Genomic DNA, 22,724 nt, shown 5'->3' on the forward strand with positions numbered 1-22,724 from the left:
ATCTAGCTCATGACTCCAGTATTTATTTCTCCTTCCCTTTATTCATCAGCTTTGTCTAGGAAATTAACCTCTCGGTTCTTTTCTTAAATTAAGTATTCGGGAAATCATCCTTCATCCCCAGCCTCTTTGGAAAAGGTAGAAAGGGGATCAGTTCTGGGGGTCTGGTGAGGGGAGGTCTGAGCAGCCAGAAAATGGGGACGGATTCATTTCTTCCCAAGTTTAGTTTTTCAAACTTCCCTTGTTCATCCTCGCCTTTTTCAACCCCGTCTCTCTGCCTTTCCTACCAAAACTAAAACTAAAATAAAATAAACGCCCGAGAAATTCGTTTGCCTCTAAAATAGAATCTGTGCCCATTTCCAGAATGAAATCTAAACGAATTTTTTAGCCTAATGGCTGCATTGTCATGTAGCTGCTGGTATGATTAGAATAATAAATTAAGGCAAAATGAGCAATATGCTGGAACTCCATTTTTTAAGGAATTACATTTTTCACAAATCACAAATGAAGATCCGAAGGAAATTTGATTGGCTAATAAAAAGCGTGGAATAGGATATTTCTCACTTCAGGCGGGGAGATGAGCCTAATTTCAGTATTCCTGAAGTAATGATCGTTTCTGAATAAGCCACTTTGTGAACAGCGTCTCTTCTTTCAAATTACTTTCCCCCATAAAATGGTCTTTTCTCTTTTTTTCTCTCTCTCTGGAAATGGAGGCGTGATTACCAAAATAACTGGTTGTCAACGGAAGATGCGACTCTGTTGTGTTGACTAGACAGCATAAACATCCCCCCCCCAAAGTTACTGCTTTCCTTGTAGTTTCAATAATTTAACTCCTAACCCTTTGATAGATTAATGTCACTATGTAGAGTTCGTTCCTACTAAACTACTTAGCGATGTGGATTTAAATATGATGGATAGACTGCGCATACAGCTTTTTAAAAATTTTTAAACAGAACACTCTGATAAGTTATCCTTCTTCCTCGAACCTCGCGAAGATCAGAACGGGTATTTTCTAAGCAATGACTTCCTCAAAACCTTAATAAAAAAAAGTTTAGTAACAGCCCAAGTTGCTATCTTGCAAAAACTCTTTTAACATTGCCATGGAAGGTGTGAAGAGCATAGATTCATTCTATGGAAGGAAGCGGAAGAAAACTACCGTGCTGTAAATGCCAAAGGAATAATCCTGAAGTTTATACTTCTGTTAAAATAAACCAGTCTACTACATGACTAACCCTCTCCCCTCTATCCAAGTTTTGTCTACATTCGAAATGGAAAAATCTACAGTGAACCTTATTTTTTTTCTTACCCCTTCCATGGAAAAATTGAGAGCATGAGATTATACGTCCACTCCAGAATATGCAATGTGACTGAAGAGCTTGTGTGTACGTATATAATTCTAGAATTAAAAAATCGAGGAAGTCTGTAGTTAAGAGAGAGAGAGAGAGAGAATATGGAGATAGATAGATAGATAGATAGATAGATAGATAGATAGATAGATAGATAGATAGATAGATAGATAGATAGATAGATAGATAGTGTAGGTAGGCAGGTAGGTAGATAGATTCCTATTCTATCACCAGCCCCCCCCCGCCCCACCCACACACACACACACAAACTGCACTAGAATTCTAGACTTACACATCCATCCATTCTCTTTACATATGCACATACATTTGCGTGTGCGCGTATGGGTTTTGAACATGAATAATAGGCACAAAATCTGCACTGGTTGCTAGAATTCCATATATTATGTCCAGTGTGTGTGTGTGTGTGTGTGTGTTTAGAGCTTGTATGCGTGCATCACACACAATCCGCACTAGATTTCTAAATAAAATATATGCACATTCATATTCATGTGCAGACGCATTGTGTGGATGTGTTGAACATTTATGTATGCGCCCACACACCACTACTAGAAATCGAGAATGACACTTCTACATAGTCATTTTGCATATGTACATATATTATGTATGTGGGGTGGGGGATTGGGTGGGGGGGTGACTGGATATACACATCACTATAATTTTAATATGTTATAAACTAGTTCTTCCTCACAGGATACTCCTCACGAGCAGTGTCCAACAGTTCCAATTATTTGAAGCATTTAAATCCTTTAAGCTTGGTGTTTTGGGGAAAGAATGTCCCAAAACCCCAGTCTCTTCTCCAGACATAGTTCAGGGCATGGGGATGGGTCTTAGGAATTTTCTGCTTTCTTATCTATACTATCATTGTAAACAACCCGTCACTTTCATACGCACTACTCCTTTATGATGTAGTCCATTTATCAACAGGGGAAAAAAGGGAAGAGGGGGGGCACGGATCAACCAAATGGCGATGGGAGCATATTTATAATATTCCCATTTTACAAGGGAACTATAGTAGAACTGAAGGCATTACATTCCGATTTTATTGGGAGAGATTCAATGTAGTGTCACTTAGACATTTTCAGGTGGAAGAGAGCTAGCTGGGAGGTATGTATTTATTCATGAAAAGGATTTCTGAACGAGCTATTCTTTGCTTTCCTGGCAATTTTCTTCCTGAGATGCTTATCAAGGATTCACTTAGTTCACTATATTCCCATATAATCCAAGTATGTCTTGGGAGTACCTCCGCAATGTGGTTAAAGTATATTTTAATGTACACATAATCTCTTTCCAATCTCTCAATCGCTTTATAACGATCGCTCGCCAGTAGCAAATTGCACCCAGGTATGACAGGAGAAATTCTGAAGCCTCCTAGGTTATTAAGCAAAGAAAGGAGGACTGAAGGATATGCTGTACTTCAGATTTGTGGAAGTCCAGAATGTTACACTTTTGAGACCTTTCAGCAGATCCTCCCAGCTAGGCTGGGGGAAGTAAAATAAATATATTTAGGTTTAAAACATCTCTCTCTCTCTTTCTCTGTCTCTCTGTCTGTGTCTCTCTCAGCTCCCCCCTCCCCGTTTATCCCAAGGAAGAGCTATAGGGAACTGTGAACACGTGTAGGCATGTTCCATACCAAGAGAAGAATTTTAACAATGGATATTTCTGGAAACTTGCAACCTAAAAATGGTGTTTATTAAAAAAAAAAAGCTAGGGCTGCATATCAGTAAACAATGCTGCATTGGTAATGACAATAACAGGTTTTATTTCCCCCCTGGCTTGTTCACCGTGTCTAATTACCCACATTTATTGTCCTTGTGCCAAGCATCAGACATACCGACTTCCTTGCAATTTAAAAATGGTTCTTGGTTTTGAGCTGTGCTAAGCATTGGCGGCCAGCAACCTGAATGTATGAAATATTACTGGGGACTCACCACCATCTCCTAAGGAAGTGGGGGGTGTATGTCTCTGTGTGTGCGTGTGTCTCTCTGTCTCTGTGTATGAATAGTTTTAAATAAATGCATCACAATTTAGGCCACTCAGCCCCTTTAAAACCTTTTTTTTTAATTATTATTATTTCTTTATTTACGTAATGTCTCACGTATACAATACAAATCCACGGTGCCCAGAAATTGACTTCTGGCAGAAATTGCTACATTCAAGAGTTTGAACACGCAGAACTATGCTTTTACATAAAACAAATGACTTTTTTTTCTTTCCGAGCATGTTGCATGAACAGATAAGTCAAGACAAATAGATAACTATACATTCAGTGCAATTTAGTTCTACACTACTTTATAAGCACAATAAAATAACACAATCCTGTGCGTCCCCCACTAGGCAGTTTTCAGTTGTTGGGAATTTTTTTTCTCCAAGAAAATAAGCAGCAACAAATACAACAAAACCGCATTACAAATACTTTGAAAGCATGACTCCTTCTATAGGTAGTGAAAAGTACATGACAAGGTTTTTATTTTTTTTATTATTATTAGCATCATTTTAGTTTATGCTACTTAGTAGCTTGCATCAGGGCAAAACGCAGCTCTCTCCTTCCATTCCTTTCATAAATTCTGAGCAAGTAAAATTTAGGATATGTAAGCCCCTTGTTGATAATAGATTTCATTATTATTGCAGGTTTCCCTTTAGGTAGTATATTAAGAATTTCGAGTGCTCACACAGTGAAATGATAAACAGTGCCTATATAAATAATGAAATGGTAGGCGCTTAGCCTTCGCGTTTTGGCCTACCGAGACATGGGCGGGTAGGTATTATCTACATACAGATATGGTCCTATATAGCTACTATGTGCGTCGTGGCAGGTGGGGTCACCCTCCAATCTTCCACGTCAGGCAGGCAGCTACAAGTTAAATGATAACTGGACATTAGCACTGAAGATATATAGATATATAGATATTTAAAAAATAAGCTAAGACTCGCAGAAAGCAATATCACACTTCCCCTTGGCTCATGTGTGGGGGCAAACGAGGAGACGAAATACTAGTCAAACCTATCAAAACAAATATATAAGATGCCTACATTTACACCTCTATCGCTATCTAGATAGATAGGAGGGGGGCTTTGCTGTTGGGGTATGTGGTATTTGCTTCATGATTGGTTTCTGTTGGGATTACACACCCCCTCTCCGCTGTAGCAGTAAAGCCTATATATTTATGAAACCAAAAATGCAGCTATAGGTATATATATTTATATATATATATATATATAGAAAAAAGTAGGGGGAAGTTCTATGACAATAAAAAAGGCTACAACTGTTTGACAGGTAGTTACAGCTGTGTGAGACTCTCCATTCTGTACTCTATAAAAGCAAATGACCGTCGTAAACATCTCGATTTATCATCTGCCATAAAACGAGACTTCAAGGAGCTGAGACATCAGTCCTTGCTTTCTTCTTTTTCCTCCTCTTCTTTCTCCTCTTCCTCGTTCCCTTCTTCCTCGGGTTTCTCTTCGTCCCTGGCTCCCGGGAGCTTATCTTTGTTGTTTTCTTTTTTCCATTTCATTCTCCTGTTCTGGAACCATATCTTCACTTGCCTCTCCGTCAGTCCCAGGGCGTGAGAGACCTCAATCCGCCGCTTCCGTGTCAAATAAGGGTTGAAGAGGAATTCTTTTTCTAGCTCCAGGGTCTGATACCGGCTGTAAGTCTGCCTGCCACTGCGTCTTCCGGGAGCTATAGAACGCAAACAAAATAACTTGTTAGCTCTCTTCTTGTGCTGTTTTTTTTTTAACTCCTTGCCTGAACTTTCCTAAAGACCCTGATGGTCTTCCCTTCTCTCTGCCTGCAGCCCCTCGTGTTATGAAATCAAATAAAACAAGCTGTTGATGTTTCATAATAATAACAATAATCAACCCTCGCCATCTCCCCTACCCCACCCTCCTTCTGCAAAATATGCACCTCTTGCTTCCCTTTGCAAATGTTAAAATATATCCTCCCAACTTCTTAGTGCTTGATGGCTTTTGGCTGGGAGGTGAAATCAAATGAAACAAGCTATTTATTTATTTTTAAATGTGATTACTAATCCACCCTCCCTCAGCCCATTCCTCTTCTGCACAATGTCTAACTGTGGTTTCCTTTTGCAAATGGAGTTCACAAAATATATGTTCATAGCTTCTTGCTATTTTTGAGCCCTGCGGATTTGCATTTTTTGTTGGATTAGCCACCTCTGCCTGGTGTGTTTGTGTTCTCTCTCTCTGTGGAGACACATCTAGAGATGTGTACGTGTGTGCATGGGTTGCACATACACAGGGAGTGTATTTGAAAGCAGCTGCACGAGTAGACATGCATAACAACAACCGAAAAAGATTCTGTATCTGAATCTGGCTGCACACACTTCCTTTTCCATGGTGTTTACTCGGTGAGAGAAAATAATCATGGATTTGCTAAAATAGCTGGTAGCTCGAAATTATGACAGACGGGAGGTGATCTATGGCTCAAAGTTGAGACAAATAGCATTTTCCCACTTTCTGTCTAATTTAAGCCTTTTCTGGGCCACAGCCTAAAAGCTTTAAAAGGCCAAGTGGATCTTCTTGGAGATTGGGGAAAACTTTATTACTTAAATCGTCCTTTAAAATTAGCGCTTAGTAATCTAACTTTCATATGTTTCGAATTAACCAGAATTATATGAAACACTGAGGTTGGGGGGTGTGTGTGGAGAAACTTGTACTTTGAAGTAGTTAGGATTCTGTGCAAATGAGGGATGGTTGCAGTTTACTTCAACAAACAAAGTTCTCTTCAGTCCTTTTTCTTTTCTCCCTTTATCTTTTCCTGTCCAGGATAGTAGAATGTTCTCTTCCCCCCTCATCCAGACTCCAAAGCTCTGAGCTAAGTTCCCCTTAAGTTCAACTTTCATTTAATGGTATCTATCTATCTATCTATCTATCTATCTATCTATCTATCTATCTATCTATCTATCTATCTATCTATCTATCTATCTATTCTTTATATATACATACATACTTTATATATACATACATATATATACTCTCTATATATGTGTACATACTTTATATATAATATTTTACACACATATGTAAAGTGTTGATAATTGCCTTCTGCAAGTTCCTACCTTTTAGTCTAAGTCTCCAAGCGTTTAAAAAAGCTCTATGACATTTTAAAGAGCAGTGTATTATCAACATGCAAATAACCTCGTGGGAGCTGTATCTTATTGTCTATCCTCAAGGCAAGCAATAAAAAAAACAAGTTTTACTTTATTGTGATTTAAAACCTTAGTACGAGTATCACCTTGCTGTCTTTCTAGCAACTGCTGGCTTGCTTGATTTCAAAGGACTTCCTAGGAAGAAGAAATGTTATTACAAAACTGCCCCCTTTTTCTCATGCTTCGCAGCTCTGTCTATCTTTTCCATATCTCAATATGAATATAAATAGACATATCAAATAAAGGAAAACAGTTAAAGGAGGAGAGAGAAAAAAAAGGTCCTAACCGTGTGGTCTCATCCATGGGAACATAAGACTGGGAGACGAATTTTGATTTAAATGGCCTTGTCCCTCGCTAGAGTTACTGTTGGAAGACGATTTACAGTCAGGATATTGTACAACCGTCGCCTCTTGCTGGGCACCATAAAGCGATTGCCTGGGTAGAGCTTCATATCCATAGAATTTAGACGCGTCTCCATGACACGCCAGGGCGCATGGATTTTGTTGGTATCCAGAGTTAGAGATGCTGGAGGTTCCGTGGTGGAAAAACTCTTGGACATGATGGGAAGGGTGTTGGAAGCTGGGAGCCGTAGCGCCCGGACCATACACCAGAGCGTGGCTCCTGCTTACACTTTGTGGAAATCTGCAGTCGTAGTAAGTTGGTTCCAGCGATTCACCGCCTTTGTACTTGGAAAAAAGAGGATTTACAAAGTAGGAGCTCATGACTTTCGCATGAAAAAAAAAAAGTCTTGGATTCTCAGAGACTACCGCTAGACTCTCCCTGGACTGTACAAAGTCCTGATGTGAGGGTGGGTTGTTTTTTTTAATGAGCGCTCAAAGACGTTTCATAGTGCCTGAGTGTATATACGGTAGCTCTATGCCTCTTAATGCTCTTGACTTCTCTTGTATCTGTCGGTAGGTAGAGCTCTCTCTCTCTCTCTCTCCCTCTCCCTCTCTCTCTCTCTCTCTCTCTCCCTCTCCCTCTCTCTCTCAGTTTGTCTGTAAGTTGCTCCTTCCCTTTAACACCATAGGCAAATTCCTCAAAATCCCGATGGTGTGGCGCTTTTACACACGATGTGTATTCATCACTCTTCTACACCAAGACAGGCTAGAAAGAAAATGACAAGGATTTGGGGGGTCTTGAAGGGGGTGAAGGGAACGTGGAAAAAAACAGCCTTCAGAAGGGAAGGGGGGAACCATATCTAATGAATGGAGGAGGGTTATGAAAGGTGCGCATTAATATCCTTAGGTGCTTTTTTTTTTTTTTTTTTTTTTTTTTTTTTTTTGCGAGCAAGCCTCTTCACTTATCTCAGCAAATACATGCGCCACGAGGTCAATTTAGGTTACCTCAACAGGTAAAAGGAACGCCAGACAGACCCATTCGGTGTCAATAGAAATATTGTTTTTCGGGGCGGTATTTTGATGGGGTTTAAAGACAAACAGGAAACCAAGCGATGGGGCTGGCTACGCATTCACAAGCAAGGTTTTCGTTTTTTCTCTTCTGACACTACGTGTGGGAGGGGGTGGGGGGGCGGGCACCCTCTTTAGAGCCTTCCTATTTTTGTGGTTGTTGTTGTGTGGTGTTTGTTGTTGAGAAACCGAAACCAAACCAAACACACAGACCCAAAAAAAGGAGACGCTGCTTCCCCCTCCCCTCCCGCATAAGAGACGATTTGGTTTGATTGGTGGGATATTGTTGTCCTATTTTTAAAAGACATACATACATACATACATACATATATACATACAAATATACATGAAGAGTCTGGGTTATTTTTCCCCCCCCTCTTCCTTCTGACCCGACCCTTGTGAAAACTCACCGCTGAAAAGAGCAGGAATGGCAGGGTTCCAAGGAAATAAAGTAAACAATGGATTTAAGAACGCTACTTTGGGAGAAAGAGAGGAGAATGCGACAGAAAGTATGAACTCTCGCGTGTGTGTATGTGTGTGTGGGGGGGAATCTTTAAAAATCGACATGTTTCTAAATCACTAGACAGTTGTTTTCATCTCTTAATACCTATTTCCCCATGTAGTTTCGCTTCACCATGAATGACCATTCATTGAAACCTTTTCACTTGCCAGACTTCATTTTATGACAGCATTCAGGAACGCAGACCATTAAATATAGCATAAGGCAGCCGACTTTCTCTTACATTTTTAAGGCGAAAAAAGGTTACAAATGAATCTTCCCCGTGCTGTTCTGCAGCTTTTTAAAAGGGGGAAAAATCAAAAGTCACGTCTATAAATTAGGAAGTGATATTAACTCTCAGCGTGTTCCCTTCAAATATTTCCAGCGATCGCTTCAAATTTCCCCCCTACGTTCTTTCTGAAAATGCGAGTTAATTAATTTCAGGAATGACCTAAGAAATGCCAACTGCTCTGAAGTGTGGAAGAGTGAAATACATATTAACACAAACTTCCGAAGATATTTCCAGCGTTCCAATTCTTGATTTTAGTGGCATGAACTAGTTAAAATATCTGGTGAGACTGTAATTTCGGTGTATTCTTTTTTTAAAGCAGACATTTTTCAGGAGGGAGAAACAAAACAGCCCTTTTCCATGTGCACTAGATGACCCCAACGAACGCAAAAGGTGGTATTTTCTTTTTCAAAAAATATCACAAATTGGAATATGGTTTTTTTCCAAATATATATAAATGAGAACAAGTTTTCCACCACGTCGTAGGTCATTACTGAAATGAAAAGATACATGCAAGGGGAGAAAACATTATCGACAAATTAAAAATCAAGATGAACACGGTAGAATTAGCATGTCGAATTTTACATGGGCAAATGTTATGTCTCATTAATCCCCCAAAAACAATCTAAAAAGAGAAATAAGCACTTGGGGATATAAGCGCCTTAATTATCAGCTAATAGTCAATGTGACCATTTTACAGGCATAGGATCTACGTAATTCCTACTTCTAAATTCCCCGTAGCTAAGCATTCTATACTTGGATATATATTTAATGACTGAGAATTCAAATCGCCTCTTCACGAAATTAAATTATGCGACTGAATTATTAGCTGCATTTTAACATACGCCTGTGTGTGATCCCCAAAAATACACTGAATAATGCAGACCATTTATCGAGCCGTATGAGGGCTGCACAATAAATGTTTACCTTCAAGATCCATGCAAAAAGCCCGCGCATTAAATCAGTAATGTGCAACTCTCTGATCCTCTTATAAATATCTTGACATTTACAGTCCAGGGAAAGTGCTGGTCTTTGTCTACGGTTTTTTTTCTCTCTTCCTTTTTTAGTGTGTGTGCTTGCGTTCAGTCTTCGGAATACATCTTTCTAGATTTGACTGTATTGTAGGATTCGAATTTTCATTGTATTTGTCCTGGAGGTGAGCTATTCTTAATTTTCTGATTCTGCTATCCCCCTCAAAAAATATTATGGCTTCATTCATTTTTCATAAACATGTTTTTGAAAAGGTGTACCTTTTGCTGCCTCGAATAAAAAAAAGACTTAAACAAAACAGTTTTCTCGAAAAGCATTTTATATATTTACTAGTGGATGTGGGGCTGTGTGTCTCAACAGATATAATTAACTGATTTTTTTAAAAAAACCTATTTATTGGAAGACTATTTTACCTAAGAATCAGAGCTTTGCTACCATCTGGACAGTTTATAGTGTTTGTCTTTCCGATACACGTTTTCAGTTAATTTACAAATAATAGGTGAGGGGATTTATACATATTTGTTTTGAGTTGTTTTTCCTACAACCTTTTAGAGGCCTGAAAAGTCAAGAGGGTTCGTTGTAATTTGATGGGCCAAACACTTCTAATATTGAACAACAGCGCCATCTCGCGTTTTCTTTACCCGAGATATCCAGAGAGAGACAGCGAGAGAGACAGAGAACTCTTTTGTCAAAAAGGAAAAGGAGCGGTTTCTTCAGCATCTACATCAGATTGCATCCAAAAGAAAGCCAAAGAAAACTGGATGATTTACTAAACTGTGAACTTACCAGAAGGCATTTTATAGCCAATAATTCCATGAATTTACCATCTAGCTTGTTATGACACCTTAGAACTACAATAAGCAAAGTGACTGTTTATTCATAAACGAGAGGCCAGTATTTTTGCACAGATTATTTCGGGGTCTTTCTTTTTCTGCTAAGAAAACCAATAAAACGCCCCAAAATTGTGTGTACACGCTCGACAAACAAACACAGGGTACCGTCTCTCCTTCAAAGTTCAGTGCTTTTATCAGTTTTAATTTAGGGGGCTGGGTCCCCCTCCCCCCCACCTCTGAGCCAAGGGGGCCTGTGGCTCGTAGTTTGTAGACAAAACATTCCAATAATCCGGTTTCAAAGAGAAGAGCACCCACCTTATTTAAACCATAAAACAATTAAACCCAGACGTCTAGCCAGTTCTGTGGTCCTGTTTTGTTCAGTTCTATTCAGTGCGCATAGCAGGGAGACAGAGTTGTAAAACGGGCTTTTTTTTTCTCTCCCTCTGCGGAAATGTACCTATGGACAGCTTTCAAAGCTGTAGTATCCTGTCTTTTTTGTGTGCGTTACAAAAGGGCCATTTTCGAAGCAGGAAAATATATACACAGAGATGCAAGCCATATGCCTAAGGAAGATCCTCCGTTTGAGCATTATTGTTACATTTACGTACAGCCATACTCACCGCAGGGTTTTGAAAATGTGCTTCTCTCTTTCTCTCGCTCTCTTTTTAAAACACGCCGTATCTTTTCTTTTTTCTCTCTGTCTCTCTCTTTTTTTTTCTTTTCGAAAGTCTAAGCCTCTCCAATTCCCCCAGCCCGCTGAGTTGTTAGTCACCCAACAGACAAATGACACTTAAAATTATGGGCCAGCATACAGACTTGTACATGAACTGTAACTGCAGCGGGGTTTAAAACAAAACAGCCCATCACCAACAAAAGAAAACCCTCCATGGAGACAAAAGGGGCCATATCCCTCCGTGCCCATAAGCTCCAATGGCATTTTTGCCGGAGTAAAGACTGCAGGACGGGGGAGGAGGGGGAGGGGAAGCGACCGAGGGGCTTTGGCACTGAGAGCGGGTTGAATGAGGGGTTCAGAACTGAGAAGCAGGGGTCCTTTCTTTTCAGCGTTAATTTTTTTTAAAGCGTTTCAGTTTCTAGCCACCTCCTGCGAGAGAGGGGCCCGAAGCTGATGTCCAAGTCCCATCCAAAGCGGGGAGTTGTCCAATAAAAGGGGTGAAACTTCCTTCCTGGAGAATCTGAACTGGCCAGAAATCTTAACGATGTGCGTTTTATTATTATTATTATGAATCGAGTTCGCGCGGACAGATTTAGGAGAGGGGGAGAAAGGGGCGGGGGATATCCATGAACGAGATGTGGGGGTCAGTTGTGTTGGTTGGCGATGGTTTATTTTGGGGTGAAAGGGGGGTACCATTTTTGGCCTTTTAACCCGCACCTTGCAGTGGCTCCAAACATAAAGAACAGGGGTTTGGGCGCCGAATAAACCAAGCTGTCCTCTTCCACGTTGCTCAAGATGAGGGGGACCCATTAAAAAAAGCCATGATGCCATCAAAGCGAGCGGACAAATCTAGAAAGGGAAGAAGACCAAACCAAAAAAAAAAAACCCCTGGAAACGCTAAGGAAGAAATAGTCAAGGGCGATATGTTCTGCACTCTGCGGGTAATGGGTTCCAGATTTTTTATTTCGGGGAAGGCTGAGAAGAGAAAGCGACAGACACCTCCCCAGCACCCCGCTCTGCTTTCGATTAGAAGCTGCTTTGCGCGTTTCATTAAGAAAGGCACCTAGAACGAGGCTTTTATGAACGCGCCTCCCCCGCGGATCGGGGTGGGTTTGTTGGGTTTTTTTGTGGGTTTTTTTTACACTTTCTCTCCCCCGCTTGTCCCTCCTTTAGCAGCCTCTGAGCGCCCACCCATGTCTCCCGCAAGCTAAAAATGTGCGGGGGCCGCTTGTCCACCTCTGCGTCACTTACACGGCCAAGAGCCACCCCAACGACACAATCTTGCTTCCCGTTTGAGACCGGTCGAATTGGACTCTACCTCCCACAGCAAACCAATCTAGACCGCTGGGCAGAAGAAAAAGGGAGTGGGGGGGGGGGGAGAAAAAAATAATACTCTATTGCATTTAGACCGAACAAATTCTCTGCTGGCCCCCACCCCCGTTTTCTTTTTTCCTGACTTTTTCAAGAGTTCCTCCCAGCTCGATTCGATATGACTTTGCAACGTTTCAGTCCTCCGAGGTGCACGGAGCAGAGGAAGTCTTGGTACCTCAGAAGAGCAGCCTTCGAGGAGATGTGAGAGGAATGTAGCCGCCAGCTCCCTTTTCCAGCATACATATTTAATCTTTTACATATACTTCGATTACCCGGGGCCATAAATTACTACAATTAATTATCCAAACCTAAAAATTTATGGCACGTATAACCCTTACCTAAACGCATTTTGTGATTGCCCTGCTACATACAAAATATTGTGAGCGGAAGCACGTTTTTCCTTTCCACGCATCTTCGTTGGCTTCCTGTAAGAAGGTGGATCTCGGTTGCCTGCGATTTTTATCACTGGTGATTTTTATCAGCGATGTATTCACTGATGCAAGGAGGGGGGTTTCCTTTAAGAATCCGAACACAGTGTTGAATACCATGGGCAAACTAAACTCTGGCTGTTGTTTCTCCAATGGAGTTGAAATAAAAGACACCTGCGTGAAAAGAGGGTTTTTTTTCCTTTTTTTTAACGTTAAGTATATATTTACATAGAGCTGTGGTACTATAGGAAACATAACAATATTACAGAACAGATCTGAGACAGGAATAAAATACACAAATAAGTACACCGGACCAACACTATGACAGAACATTTTTTGAGCCTTCTTCCTTCTTTTCTTTTGTACAAAATATGCACTCACAAAGTCATGAAATTAAAAAAATAAAACACTGGATAAGTTTAACTTACGAAATAAAATACTAAAAAAAATTCAAGTACTTTTCTCTCTTTTTTTTTTGTTTTGATTTGCGAAAAGGACCCAAAAATCATTTTATTTTAGTTGCATTTTAAAAAAGCATGGTGCTCCAAACGCCTGGCTGTGTTTAACTAATTCTAAACACCGATCAGCACATTCAAAGTCAGAAACATTTCGAACCAAAGAAAAAGAGCTTTTTTTTCCCTGTCACCCTCCCCTTCCCTCGTTTCTCTTGCATTGATTTGACTTTGCCAACTTTTATTGCTGTTCTTTATCGGTTTTCTCTTTATTCATTTTCTTCATTTTCATTCTCCTGTTCTGAAACCAGATTTTGACTTGGCGTTCAGTGAGATTAAGGACTCTGGCTACTTCGTACCTCCGGTCTCGTGTGAGGTACATATTGAATAAAAACTCTTTTTCCAGTTCCAGGGTCTGATACTTTGTATAAGGACATCTTTTCTTCCTCGTGGACCGTGCGTGAATCCAATTTGCGACGGGATTGCCTGTGGAAGAAGATTTAAAAAAAATAGTCAATTTCAACAGCTGACTCCCCCTCTCCTTACACCCAACTTATTTTTTTGTCGAGAACTAACTTGTTGAATTAGGAAATAGCAGGTAAATATTTTAAAGTAGCCTTCAGAAGGCATTAATGTGTTTATTTTGGGGGTGTCATTTCCTTTTCTTTGACTATTGCTCTCAGATAAAAGTTTCTGTAAATAAAACCTTAGCAATGGGTTTAAAATAATAATCATCATCCCCTAGCAGGAGTAATCTAAGAACATAGTCATAAAAAGTAAAAATTCCCACCATTTTATAGGCCTATAAACTCACTTTACAACCCCTGTTCTCCAATACCTTCTCCATAACCATACCAGTCCTGGAATGACTGGCTTATTTTTTTTAATATCTAGAGGATGTCACAGAATAAATCAATTGGCTCAAAAAATACACTCTTTAAACGTAACGGACCTTACCGTCTTCTGCCCCATCCCTACTTTGTTAAATGGAAAAAATACGTTAGTTTATCTCTGGAATCATCTCCTTCATCCAACTTTGGGCTTTTAAAAGAGCCTTCTACTAGCGAAGGAGAATGATTCCCCTGATCCTACTCTGTATTTTATCACAAACCTACTTTATTTAATCTTCTCTGGATACTTCTGCTAGGTATGCATGCACACAGAGACACATATGGGGATACACCGACACCCACTGACTCACAATTTATAATTTATAAATCACCATTTCATCAGATTGTTAGGCCAGGAGGCTTAATAAACACATGACATGCTTGTATGTATGTGTGTGTGAGAGAGAGAAAGAGTCTCTGTTTGTGTGTACATGCATACACACTCCCACAAACATAACCGGAGGTTTATTCTAGTTCCACCGGTTTTGGAATTACACTTTATTTTGCTCGGGGTGCCTCGCCTTTCCGAAGCTACTCTCTCCATTTCAGAGAGAGATGCTCATTCTGAGAGGAACATTTTCGAGTGGAAAAGGACGGCTGCATTTGTAATGGTGAAAGAGACGCCTGGCTAATCAAAACCCTTCCACATTACTCAAGTTTTAGGTGTTTTTTTTCTTCCCACTTGGACTAAAGCAGATAGACGCCCCCCGCCCCCCAAGTGTTCGGTCCAATATCTTACTTTTCGCCTTCATCTACCCCTTTAGATTCTTTATGGCTTTCCTAATCCAACTACTACCCTTTCCTAATCTACACTCCTTAGCACTCTTTCCAGAGCCATCACCTTTTCATTCCTCCCCACGTGTTTGGAGTATTTTGTGCCTATTTACACGAGTGGGTATTTTTAAAGTCCTCTCCACTCCTCTTTCTGTTGATCCCTGCATCTGTCTCTCTCTCTCTCTGTCTCTCCCCACACTCCCCTACCACTGAATTCACGCTCAGCTAGAAGGAAGACTTCTGGACTGAGAGTGGAAAGATCCGAGAGGTTATGAATATTTTACCGAAGAAACAAACCGATCCCCCCCTCCTTCCCGCACTCTCTCGTTTTTTAAATACAATGAAAATGAAACTACTTTGTCCTGAGGTTAGACTAGGAGGGTTTTTCAACCCGGGTCTTCCTGGATCTCTTCAGTTTTAGGACAGGGCCCTCTAAGGTAATTTCATTTTATTGAGTACTGTACCAGAGGCTGTAATGCCTTCCCGGTTGTAAACAAGAATTACTTCAACTTACTAGGGTCTAATTCGTTCTTTTCTTCTTTGTGTTTGCTCGAAGTCACTGCCTCCGATTCCGGAGAGGGAATAGTCTGCGGAGGTCGGTCTCTGAGATCACCCGGGGATCCGTACATGTAATCCGGATAACTACGACCGTCCACCGGGCCGCATTCCGCCCTCCGGCCGGGGAAGGCGTCCGGCTTCAGCCCGTAATGTCTGGTGCTGGGTGGGAAGCCAGGGAAAGACACGGGTTCCAACCAAGTGCGCATATACCTGGTGTCAGCCCCAATGTGAGGCTGGTGGGTATACGGATGGTAAACCACGGAAGACTGAGAATGCACGGGCGCCCAGGAAGTAGTAAAAACGGCCGGTTTGGGGGCAAAACTGCAGGATGGAAAATCGGCACAGTCCGGTACTAATCCAGAAGGTCTCGCGGCTGCCGGGTGGGAGCCTGTGGCGGGGAACCTAGAAGCCAAGAGCTCTTCATTTTCATGACTTATCAAGGAATCTACATAATAGTTGCTTATGGGACCAGAAGCCGACATGTTCCCCCCTCTTTTACATTCATAAGATTATTGTATGAACTGCATGTGTACTTTTTATCTTCTCATAGAACAATCAGGGCAGGTAATTATTTTTTCAGTCTTTCCCAGTTTCCTATTGGCTCGCAGTTCTCACGTGATTGTATTTACCCAAAAATACAGTGTGGATCAATCCGCAGGTCTTTTTTTCCCCCCTAATAGCGACTATGCGACCTGGCTTTTCATAAAACTCTCGAAATCATGCAGATATTAGAAGCAATGCCTCTTGCATTTCATTAGCCAAAGGTGGCTCTCCCGCTATGCCTGGCATAAAAAATGCTCTGCTACTAGTGAGCCTAGAAGGTATGTGGGTAAGGTATTCCAGGAACTATTTCTTGACGTAATTTGTCTCTGTCCTTTGCTTCTGCAGCTTGTATTCTATAATGGATACATTAAATGGAATATCAGTAAAAAAGGGTCGGTTCAAAGTGTGAGAGTTGGGCTGGAATCCTATGTCTGCACCACCCAAGCAAGAAACAGGTTTTGGGCTGGCTTAGCCTAAAAATAAATGGACTTTTTTGGTCATCTGTGATAGCGAAGTATAGTCATCAACCCTGCTTAAAAGCAAGAAATCCCTCGGTCATATGCATACCTATTTTTAATAACTATCTTCTGGAGAGAAAAAGGTCACCTTATAAAAACATGAGTGGAAAATAACACTCCTCCCACCCCAAACAAAAAAAAAAGATAGCCTTTGCAGACTCTCTCTGAATTATTCGGCTAGTAACCGTGGATGTTTTTATGTCCTTCAATAAAATTTTTACGAGGATCATTTGATTGTTCATAAATGTGTCTTTCATTAAATAAAACTGTACGAGTGTGTTTCAACTATCAGGAGTAGCTGAGAATGAAGAAACCTGGTTATTTACAGCAAGCAACAATGCACACTTGACACTTAGTATTCTTTTAATCTATGGAAACTTTTTTTTGGCCATATTGATTGAAATAGTGCGGGGTCTGGCTGGATTTCCCCCTTTTTTAATTCTTAACATTCGGGCTGCATTTTGAAAGAAAATAACCTTCCTTTTGTAGAGAAAGGCAGGTAGGTAAACAGATCACGCCCAGTGGATTCTGGAAGCATGGAGTTAGAGGATTTCGCTGGAAGGGGAGGAGAAGGAGAATCTCACACAGAATAACCACTTAGTTAAAAAAATGTGGATTAACTAGTGTTGGGCTGAGCTATTGATCCCTTCGAATTTCATAGTCACTAGAGTGAGATGAAGGTGAAGGCTCAACATTTTTGCAAGAACAAGAAAAGTGAAGGGTCGGAAGCTTATGTGGTTCCTCGCAGAGCGAGACAGACAGACAAGGAGCTAGAGAAAGAGAAGGGTATATCCCGGTGGATGATGAAGGCTGCACCAGTGACTTACCCTATGGACAGTGTCTGCATGGCTCATGAACACACTTGACATGAAAGCTTTCCCTCTCCCCAGCATGTTACATAGGACATTCGAACATGAAGAAGAAGCAGACACATGTGGATTAATATACGACGTTGCTTTTTTTAAAAAAAATAAAAAGCCCCCAGCCCCTAGAAAGTTACAGCCCATGTTTCAGCTGAGCGAAGATTCAAACTGCACCTTCCTTCCAAAGGTATCAATAAATAAATGCAAGCCTGCCTAATGTGTGCTAGAAATGTATTTAATTCTAAGAAGGGGCCACTGTAAGTAGAAATGGATTTCTCTGTGTGTGCATGAAAATCCCAATTCGGACAGGGTCTATGAATCTGAAGGCATCCTCTCGCCCACTCCCAGAATCTTTTCTCAGTCCGTTTAAAACCCTATGCTTTATGTGAGTCCTTAAAGGGAAATATTCCTATAGGAGTCTAATGTCCCCTTTGGCCTCTATTGAGTTCAATTTATTTGTCAATCAAAAGTCTCTAGTGATGGTTGTTTTTATGTTGGGGGGGGGATTGTCCTCATTATTCTTTCTCTATTCAACATTTTTGTGAAATACTCAGTATGGAAGATTGCTAATGTGCTGAGATGGTAAAACGTAGAAGTGTAAAGGAATCTTGTCTTTTGTACATGGATGAATGATTGGAAGATGGAGCTTTGCAAAAGAATGGGTATCTCTGCACAAACATGCAGAAGGAGAGAGGGGAGGGAGCGCAAAGGAAGATTGGTGGAAAAATTATAGGGAAAATGACAAAATATCCAAGATATGAAATTCCTCAGGAGCAGGGATTACACAAACACAGGGTTTAAATAAGTGAAATCAGTTCTTGTAGCCTTAACCCTAGCAGGCAAGATCACCCATTTAGTTGTGAATGGTGCATTTTTGGCGTTATACAAAAGGAAAACATTGCAGGGCAAGATTTCTTTTATGGACATGGAAACCTCCATCCACTAGAATTGTTTTCCCTACACGAAGCTGCACAGAATCATAACGTTTGCACTTCCCAGCCTCTTTCACTCCACGAGCAGCCTGCTTGGAGAATTTACCCCAGTTCAAAACACAGAGAGAGCTCGTTTTCCAGCAGAATCAAATCAAACCGTGGCTGAGCGAAACAGCACCCGCACATTTAGCGGTGCCATTGGCACAACGTCCCTCTGCAGCGAAGTGAAACAGGGCTCGGTTATGCTTCTGTCTAGGTTACACCTTCTGCGAGGAGTTTTCCTGAATCCCTCGCTGTGACATATGCTTCTTTTGGGGAACAGGCTTTGGAAGCGGAGGGGAACGTTCGAATTAGAAAGCGATTCGCTGCCCACTCAAGACCAACCAAGTTGGCTTGCAACATTTGTGACCGTCCTCGCTAGACTCCGATGATCGTGTTTCCAGAAATGCCCCGCTAGATGTTCAGGGGAAGTTAACCTCTACTGAACTGATGGGAAGTTATAATTTCTTCTGGGGGCTGCCTAACACTGCTTCCTCCTCCACGCCTTAGTATTTTGGAAGCAAAAAAAAAAAAACCAAAAAACTTATTTGTAGTGAACCAAAAAAATCATGAACAGTATCACATTTGGGAAATATATATATATATATATAGTACTGTGACGTTAAAGAAAGCGAACGCCATTGTTTATTTGATTGATCGCTGCCTTGACACATTTAGTTTTGACACCTTTTGGAGCGAAATTATTTGCACCCACTTTGGTCCCTTGTGTCTGTCGTGCATCTGATAACTTCGTGTAGTGTGCAGCCAGCCATTGTGTCTCCGTTTGGATGCCACAGAACCCCAAATCTTTTGCCCCTCCATTGCTTAGCTTCGCTTTCATCATTTTGCCCAGATTTCCAAAGAAGAGATGCAAAAAAAAAAAAAAAAACAAAACAAAAACACCACAACCCAGGTCCGAGCCTTCACGGCTCCCTGACGCTGCGTTTATTTGCACACAACTTTACAAACCAGCGAGCAGCAATTGGAAAGAAAGAAATTCCCCACCTCCTTGTCGCAATGCAAGGCCGGGAGGGGGGACCCTAAGGCCACTCTCCACACAGGGGCTCCGGGGCAGCTGTCCGGCTTTGCGCCCTGAAATAGCAATAGCAACACTCTCTGGGCTACTGGCGACCGGAGGAAGACATTGGAGAAGGGGGTTTGATCGACAAACTCCAGTGAGGGCCTTGAGGTTAGCAGGCAACACTCCACCCTTGACAAGCAGACAAACAGCGACTCCAAAAACGCATTCCCCGCTTCCACTTGGTTCAATTAACACTGTCAAGTTCGTATTAAAAAAAATCCACTTTCCCCTTCTTCTCGGGAACCCCTCCACAGACACGCGCGCGCACCCGGCCATCTCCTGCGGTGCGGGTTTCTTATCTCTTCATAAAGAAAACGAAACTAACCACGCAGACAGCACAAATGCACCCTGGAGCAATGACTATCGCGTTGATTTTAATCCCTACTCAAAAGAAAGTACAACCCCCACACACACACACACACATACACACACCACATCCCTTCCTCGTGTTATCTTTTCCTTTTCCTTCATTCTTTTCGCCTCTCTTCTGCCTCCCCAATTTTTCTTTCTTTTGTTCTTCCATACCCTCCCCCTTTTCTCTTATGGAAAAAAAAGTGAACAATGGCTTTGATTGCATGAATGTAGAGCGCATAGCCCGAGGCTAGAGGGAAATATCCCATGATCTACGTGTCTCTTATTTTTCATTTTATTCACCTTTGTAAAGTCAGTCAGTGGAAAGGAAAGGCCAGTTTCATCGAACTGAATCCCACCCCAATGCAGCTGGCTCCTGTTTTGTTTTCCAAATTTCTTTGGCTACTTTCATATCATATTTCTTCAGGGGAGGGGAGGGTTAAGCTGCTGGGTGGAAAATACCTTCAAAACAACGTATTGTTGAGGACACTTGTCTAAAAAGTGCTTTTCTGTGGAGGGAATATTTAATTTTAACCCTAAATGAAAAGAGGAAAAGGGAACAGGTAAAGAAAATGAGCATTCCGATTCAAAATGACTCTAGAAGAGTTTTTACCTGTTTAAGTGCTCCTACACACAGACAGACACACACACACCCCCGCTTTGTTGCTAAGAATTTGGTTGCGAGTTATGACTTTGGATTCCAGACTCCTTAGTGTCAGAAGGTGGGGGTAATAGACAATAAATTCCGAAGTGCAATTAAAGCCCAAGACCAAATTACCTTAACTGTGTTATGCTGTCTTTCCAACATTTCAGGTTTCTACTAGACACATCCCATTAGAAACCTTCACAGAGAGAAATTTGTCTAGAGCAATGGAAAGAGGAGGAAAAATCTTTAAATTACACTAAGTGCTAATTTCCAAGGCATGTCAGGTTATCTGGGTTTGGGGTGTGTGATATGAAGCACAGGTCAACAAAAGGGGAACATTTCCAAAAGAAGTAAATTAAAAGAACAGCAGGAAAACAAGCCAAGGAGGAAAACTGTATACTGCCCGCAGAAACATATTTCTATACGTCCCCCTGTACATTTGTTATGTTTCTGTCAGACACCCTGTAATTAGCATAACTAACTATAGTTCCAAGCAGCAACTTTTGTCTGCTGATTCTATGGTTTAGGCTGCACGGTTGCACTCAAACTAGCAAAAAAGGAAATCCAAGGTGTTATGGGTTGACAATCACGCACAGAACTAGGATAATAACTTCACTCTGTTTATAAAAAATGGAGAGGGGGTGTCGGAGCTGTAGGCGATTGCTTACATGTGAATGCAAACCACGCCAGTTCTAGGCCCTGTTTAATTATACCTGCCTTGTGCAGACCAACCTACTTCTTAACCTGGCTAGGGCTTCAAAACAGTGACCTTTCTTTAAAAAAATACCAACCCCTAAACCCCAAACCTCCAGCACCGCATCTCCCCCTCGCGCACGGATAGCTTCGGTTTGATCCTGTTAATCATTTGTAAAGATCATCTGGCACACCCCTCGAGCTAGCGAAATAACACGGTGACTATGGGAGACCCCCAAATACCTACGCTTCCCAGCCTTTAGCAGAAGGACTTGAGAGCCCGCAGAAAATTCTAGATGTCCGTTCCAAAGTTGATTCCCCCCCCCCAAGAAAAAAAGATACCAGAGCCATGCGTCTTACTGAAAGCCAAACTTGCTTTGCCATTTCCCAAGCTCAGGCGAGGCGAAGGGCTAATTGAAACAAGCAGAGAATAAACAGATAATATATTTATTATCCCCCTTCTTCTTGGAACAGCAACAAAATGGAGGCGCCTATCAGTAAACTCAAGCCTCTCTGTTACGAATTTACAAGCTCCTACTAAGTTCTCGAGATATTTTTCTGCCCCGGGAGGTATTTTTTCTTAAAACCCCACAAAACCACCAGAAGCAGCAAAGAATAAAACACAGAGGAGCCCGTAGAGTCACAGAGAAAACCTTCAGGTTTTAAAATTACACCTGCTGGGGAAAGAGCATTATACAAACATAGGCAAGAAAAATGATACAATCTCGCAGATAGTAATATTGCCAATATTTTACCCTGATAAAAACAGCATCAGAAGGGGCATGCATGTTTATCAACAAAGCAAACAAAATTAGACGAAGGGAGATGAAGGCGAACAGCATGGTGTCTTTTTGACTACCCATGTTTTTTACATAAAAATAAGGACATTTTTACACAAAATTGTTAAAGCCCATTAATTCCCATCCTCCTGCTTTCTGATCTAATATCATAATTAAAAAACCAGTAGGGGAGGTTTTAACTTTTATTGCATTTCTGGAGTTGCGTTGCTAAACATATATTAACGTTAGACTTCTATCTCTCTACAGGGATGTAGTCTTTGGTATAAAATCAATCTTAATATCTACAGAATAGATATATTTCCCCATGCATGCAGTTAGAAGAAAGGGATAAATATCTACAAACTCTTAATACAGAAAAGGAGAAATGGCGTATACACAGATATTGAATCCTTTAAATCATTCAATTATCACAGCACTAATGTCAAATAATTACAGTTAAAACGAGCAATAATCAGCTTTTCCCCTGCTGAGATATTACTATACAGTAACACAAAGAGGATTTTTTGTTACTTTTTTTTTTTTTGCAACATGCATATTAAAAAAAAGCACTTCAAACCTGATCC

The 22,724-nt window shown here is 41.1% G+C and overlaps 3 protein-coding genes across 5 annotated transcripts in view; all 3 read right to left on the reverse strand.

Annotated features, from left to right (window-relative positions):
• LOC102445588 (homeobox protein Hox-C4) overlaps positions 1–22,724 on the reverse strand; it is a 99,871-nt gene that overhangs the window by 74,134 nt on the left and 3,013 nt on the right. The window lies entirely within an intron of this gene.
• HOXC8 (homeobox C8) lies at positions 3,402–7,707 on the reverse strand. Its single transcript, XM_006129805.5, has 2 exons — positions 6,816–7,707; positions 3,402–5,043 (listed from the first exon to the last, which is right to left on the reverse strand). Exons 1-2 carry the CDS (start codon positions 7,249–7,251, stop codon positions 4,751–4,753), a joined length of 729 nt encoding a protein of 242 aa, XP_006129867.1. The 5' UTR covers positions 7,252–7,707; the 3' UTR covers positions 3,402–4,750.
• On the reverse strand, positions 13,344–21,667 carry HOXC9 (homeobox C9). Its single transcript, XM_006129804.5, has 2 exons — positions 15,652–21,667; positions 13,344–13,959 (listed from the first exon to the last, which is right to left on the reverse strand). The coding sequence occupies exons 1-2, from the start codon at positions 16,175–16,177 to the stop codon at positions 13,715–13,717; spliced, it is 771 nt and encodes a 256-aa protein (XP_006129866.1). The 5' UTR covers positions 16,178–21,667; the 3' UTR covers positions 13,344–13,714.

The sequence above is a fragment of the Pelodiscus sinensis genome, chromosome 31 (assembly GCF_052426305.1).
Source record: "Pelodiscus sinensis isolate ZL-2025 chromosome 31, ASM5242630v1, whole genome shotgun sequence".
NCBI classification, from domain to species: domain Eukaryota; kingdom Metazoa; phylum Chordata; order Testudines; family Trionychidae; genus Pelodiscus; species Pelodiscus sinensis.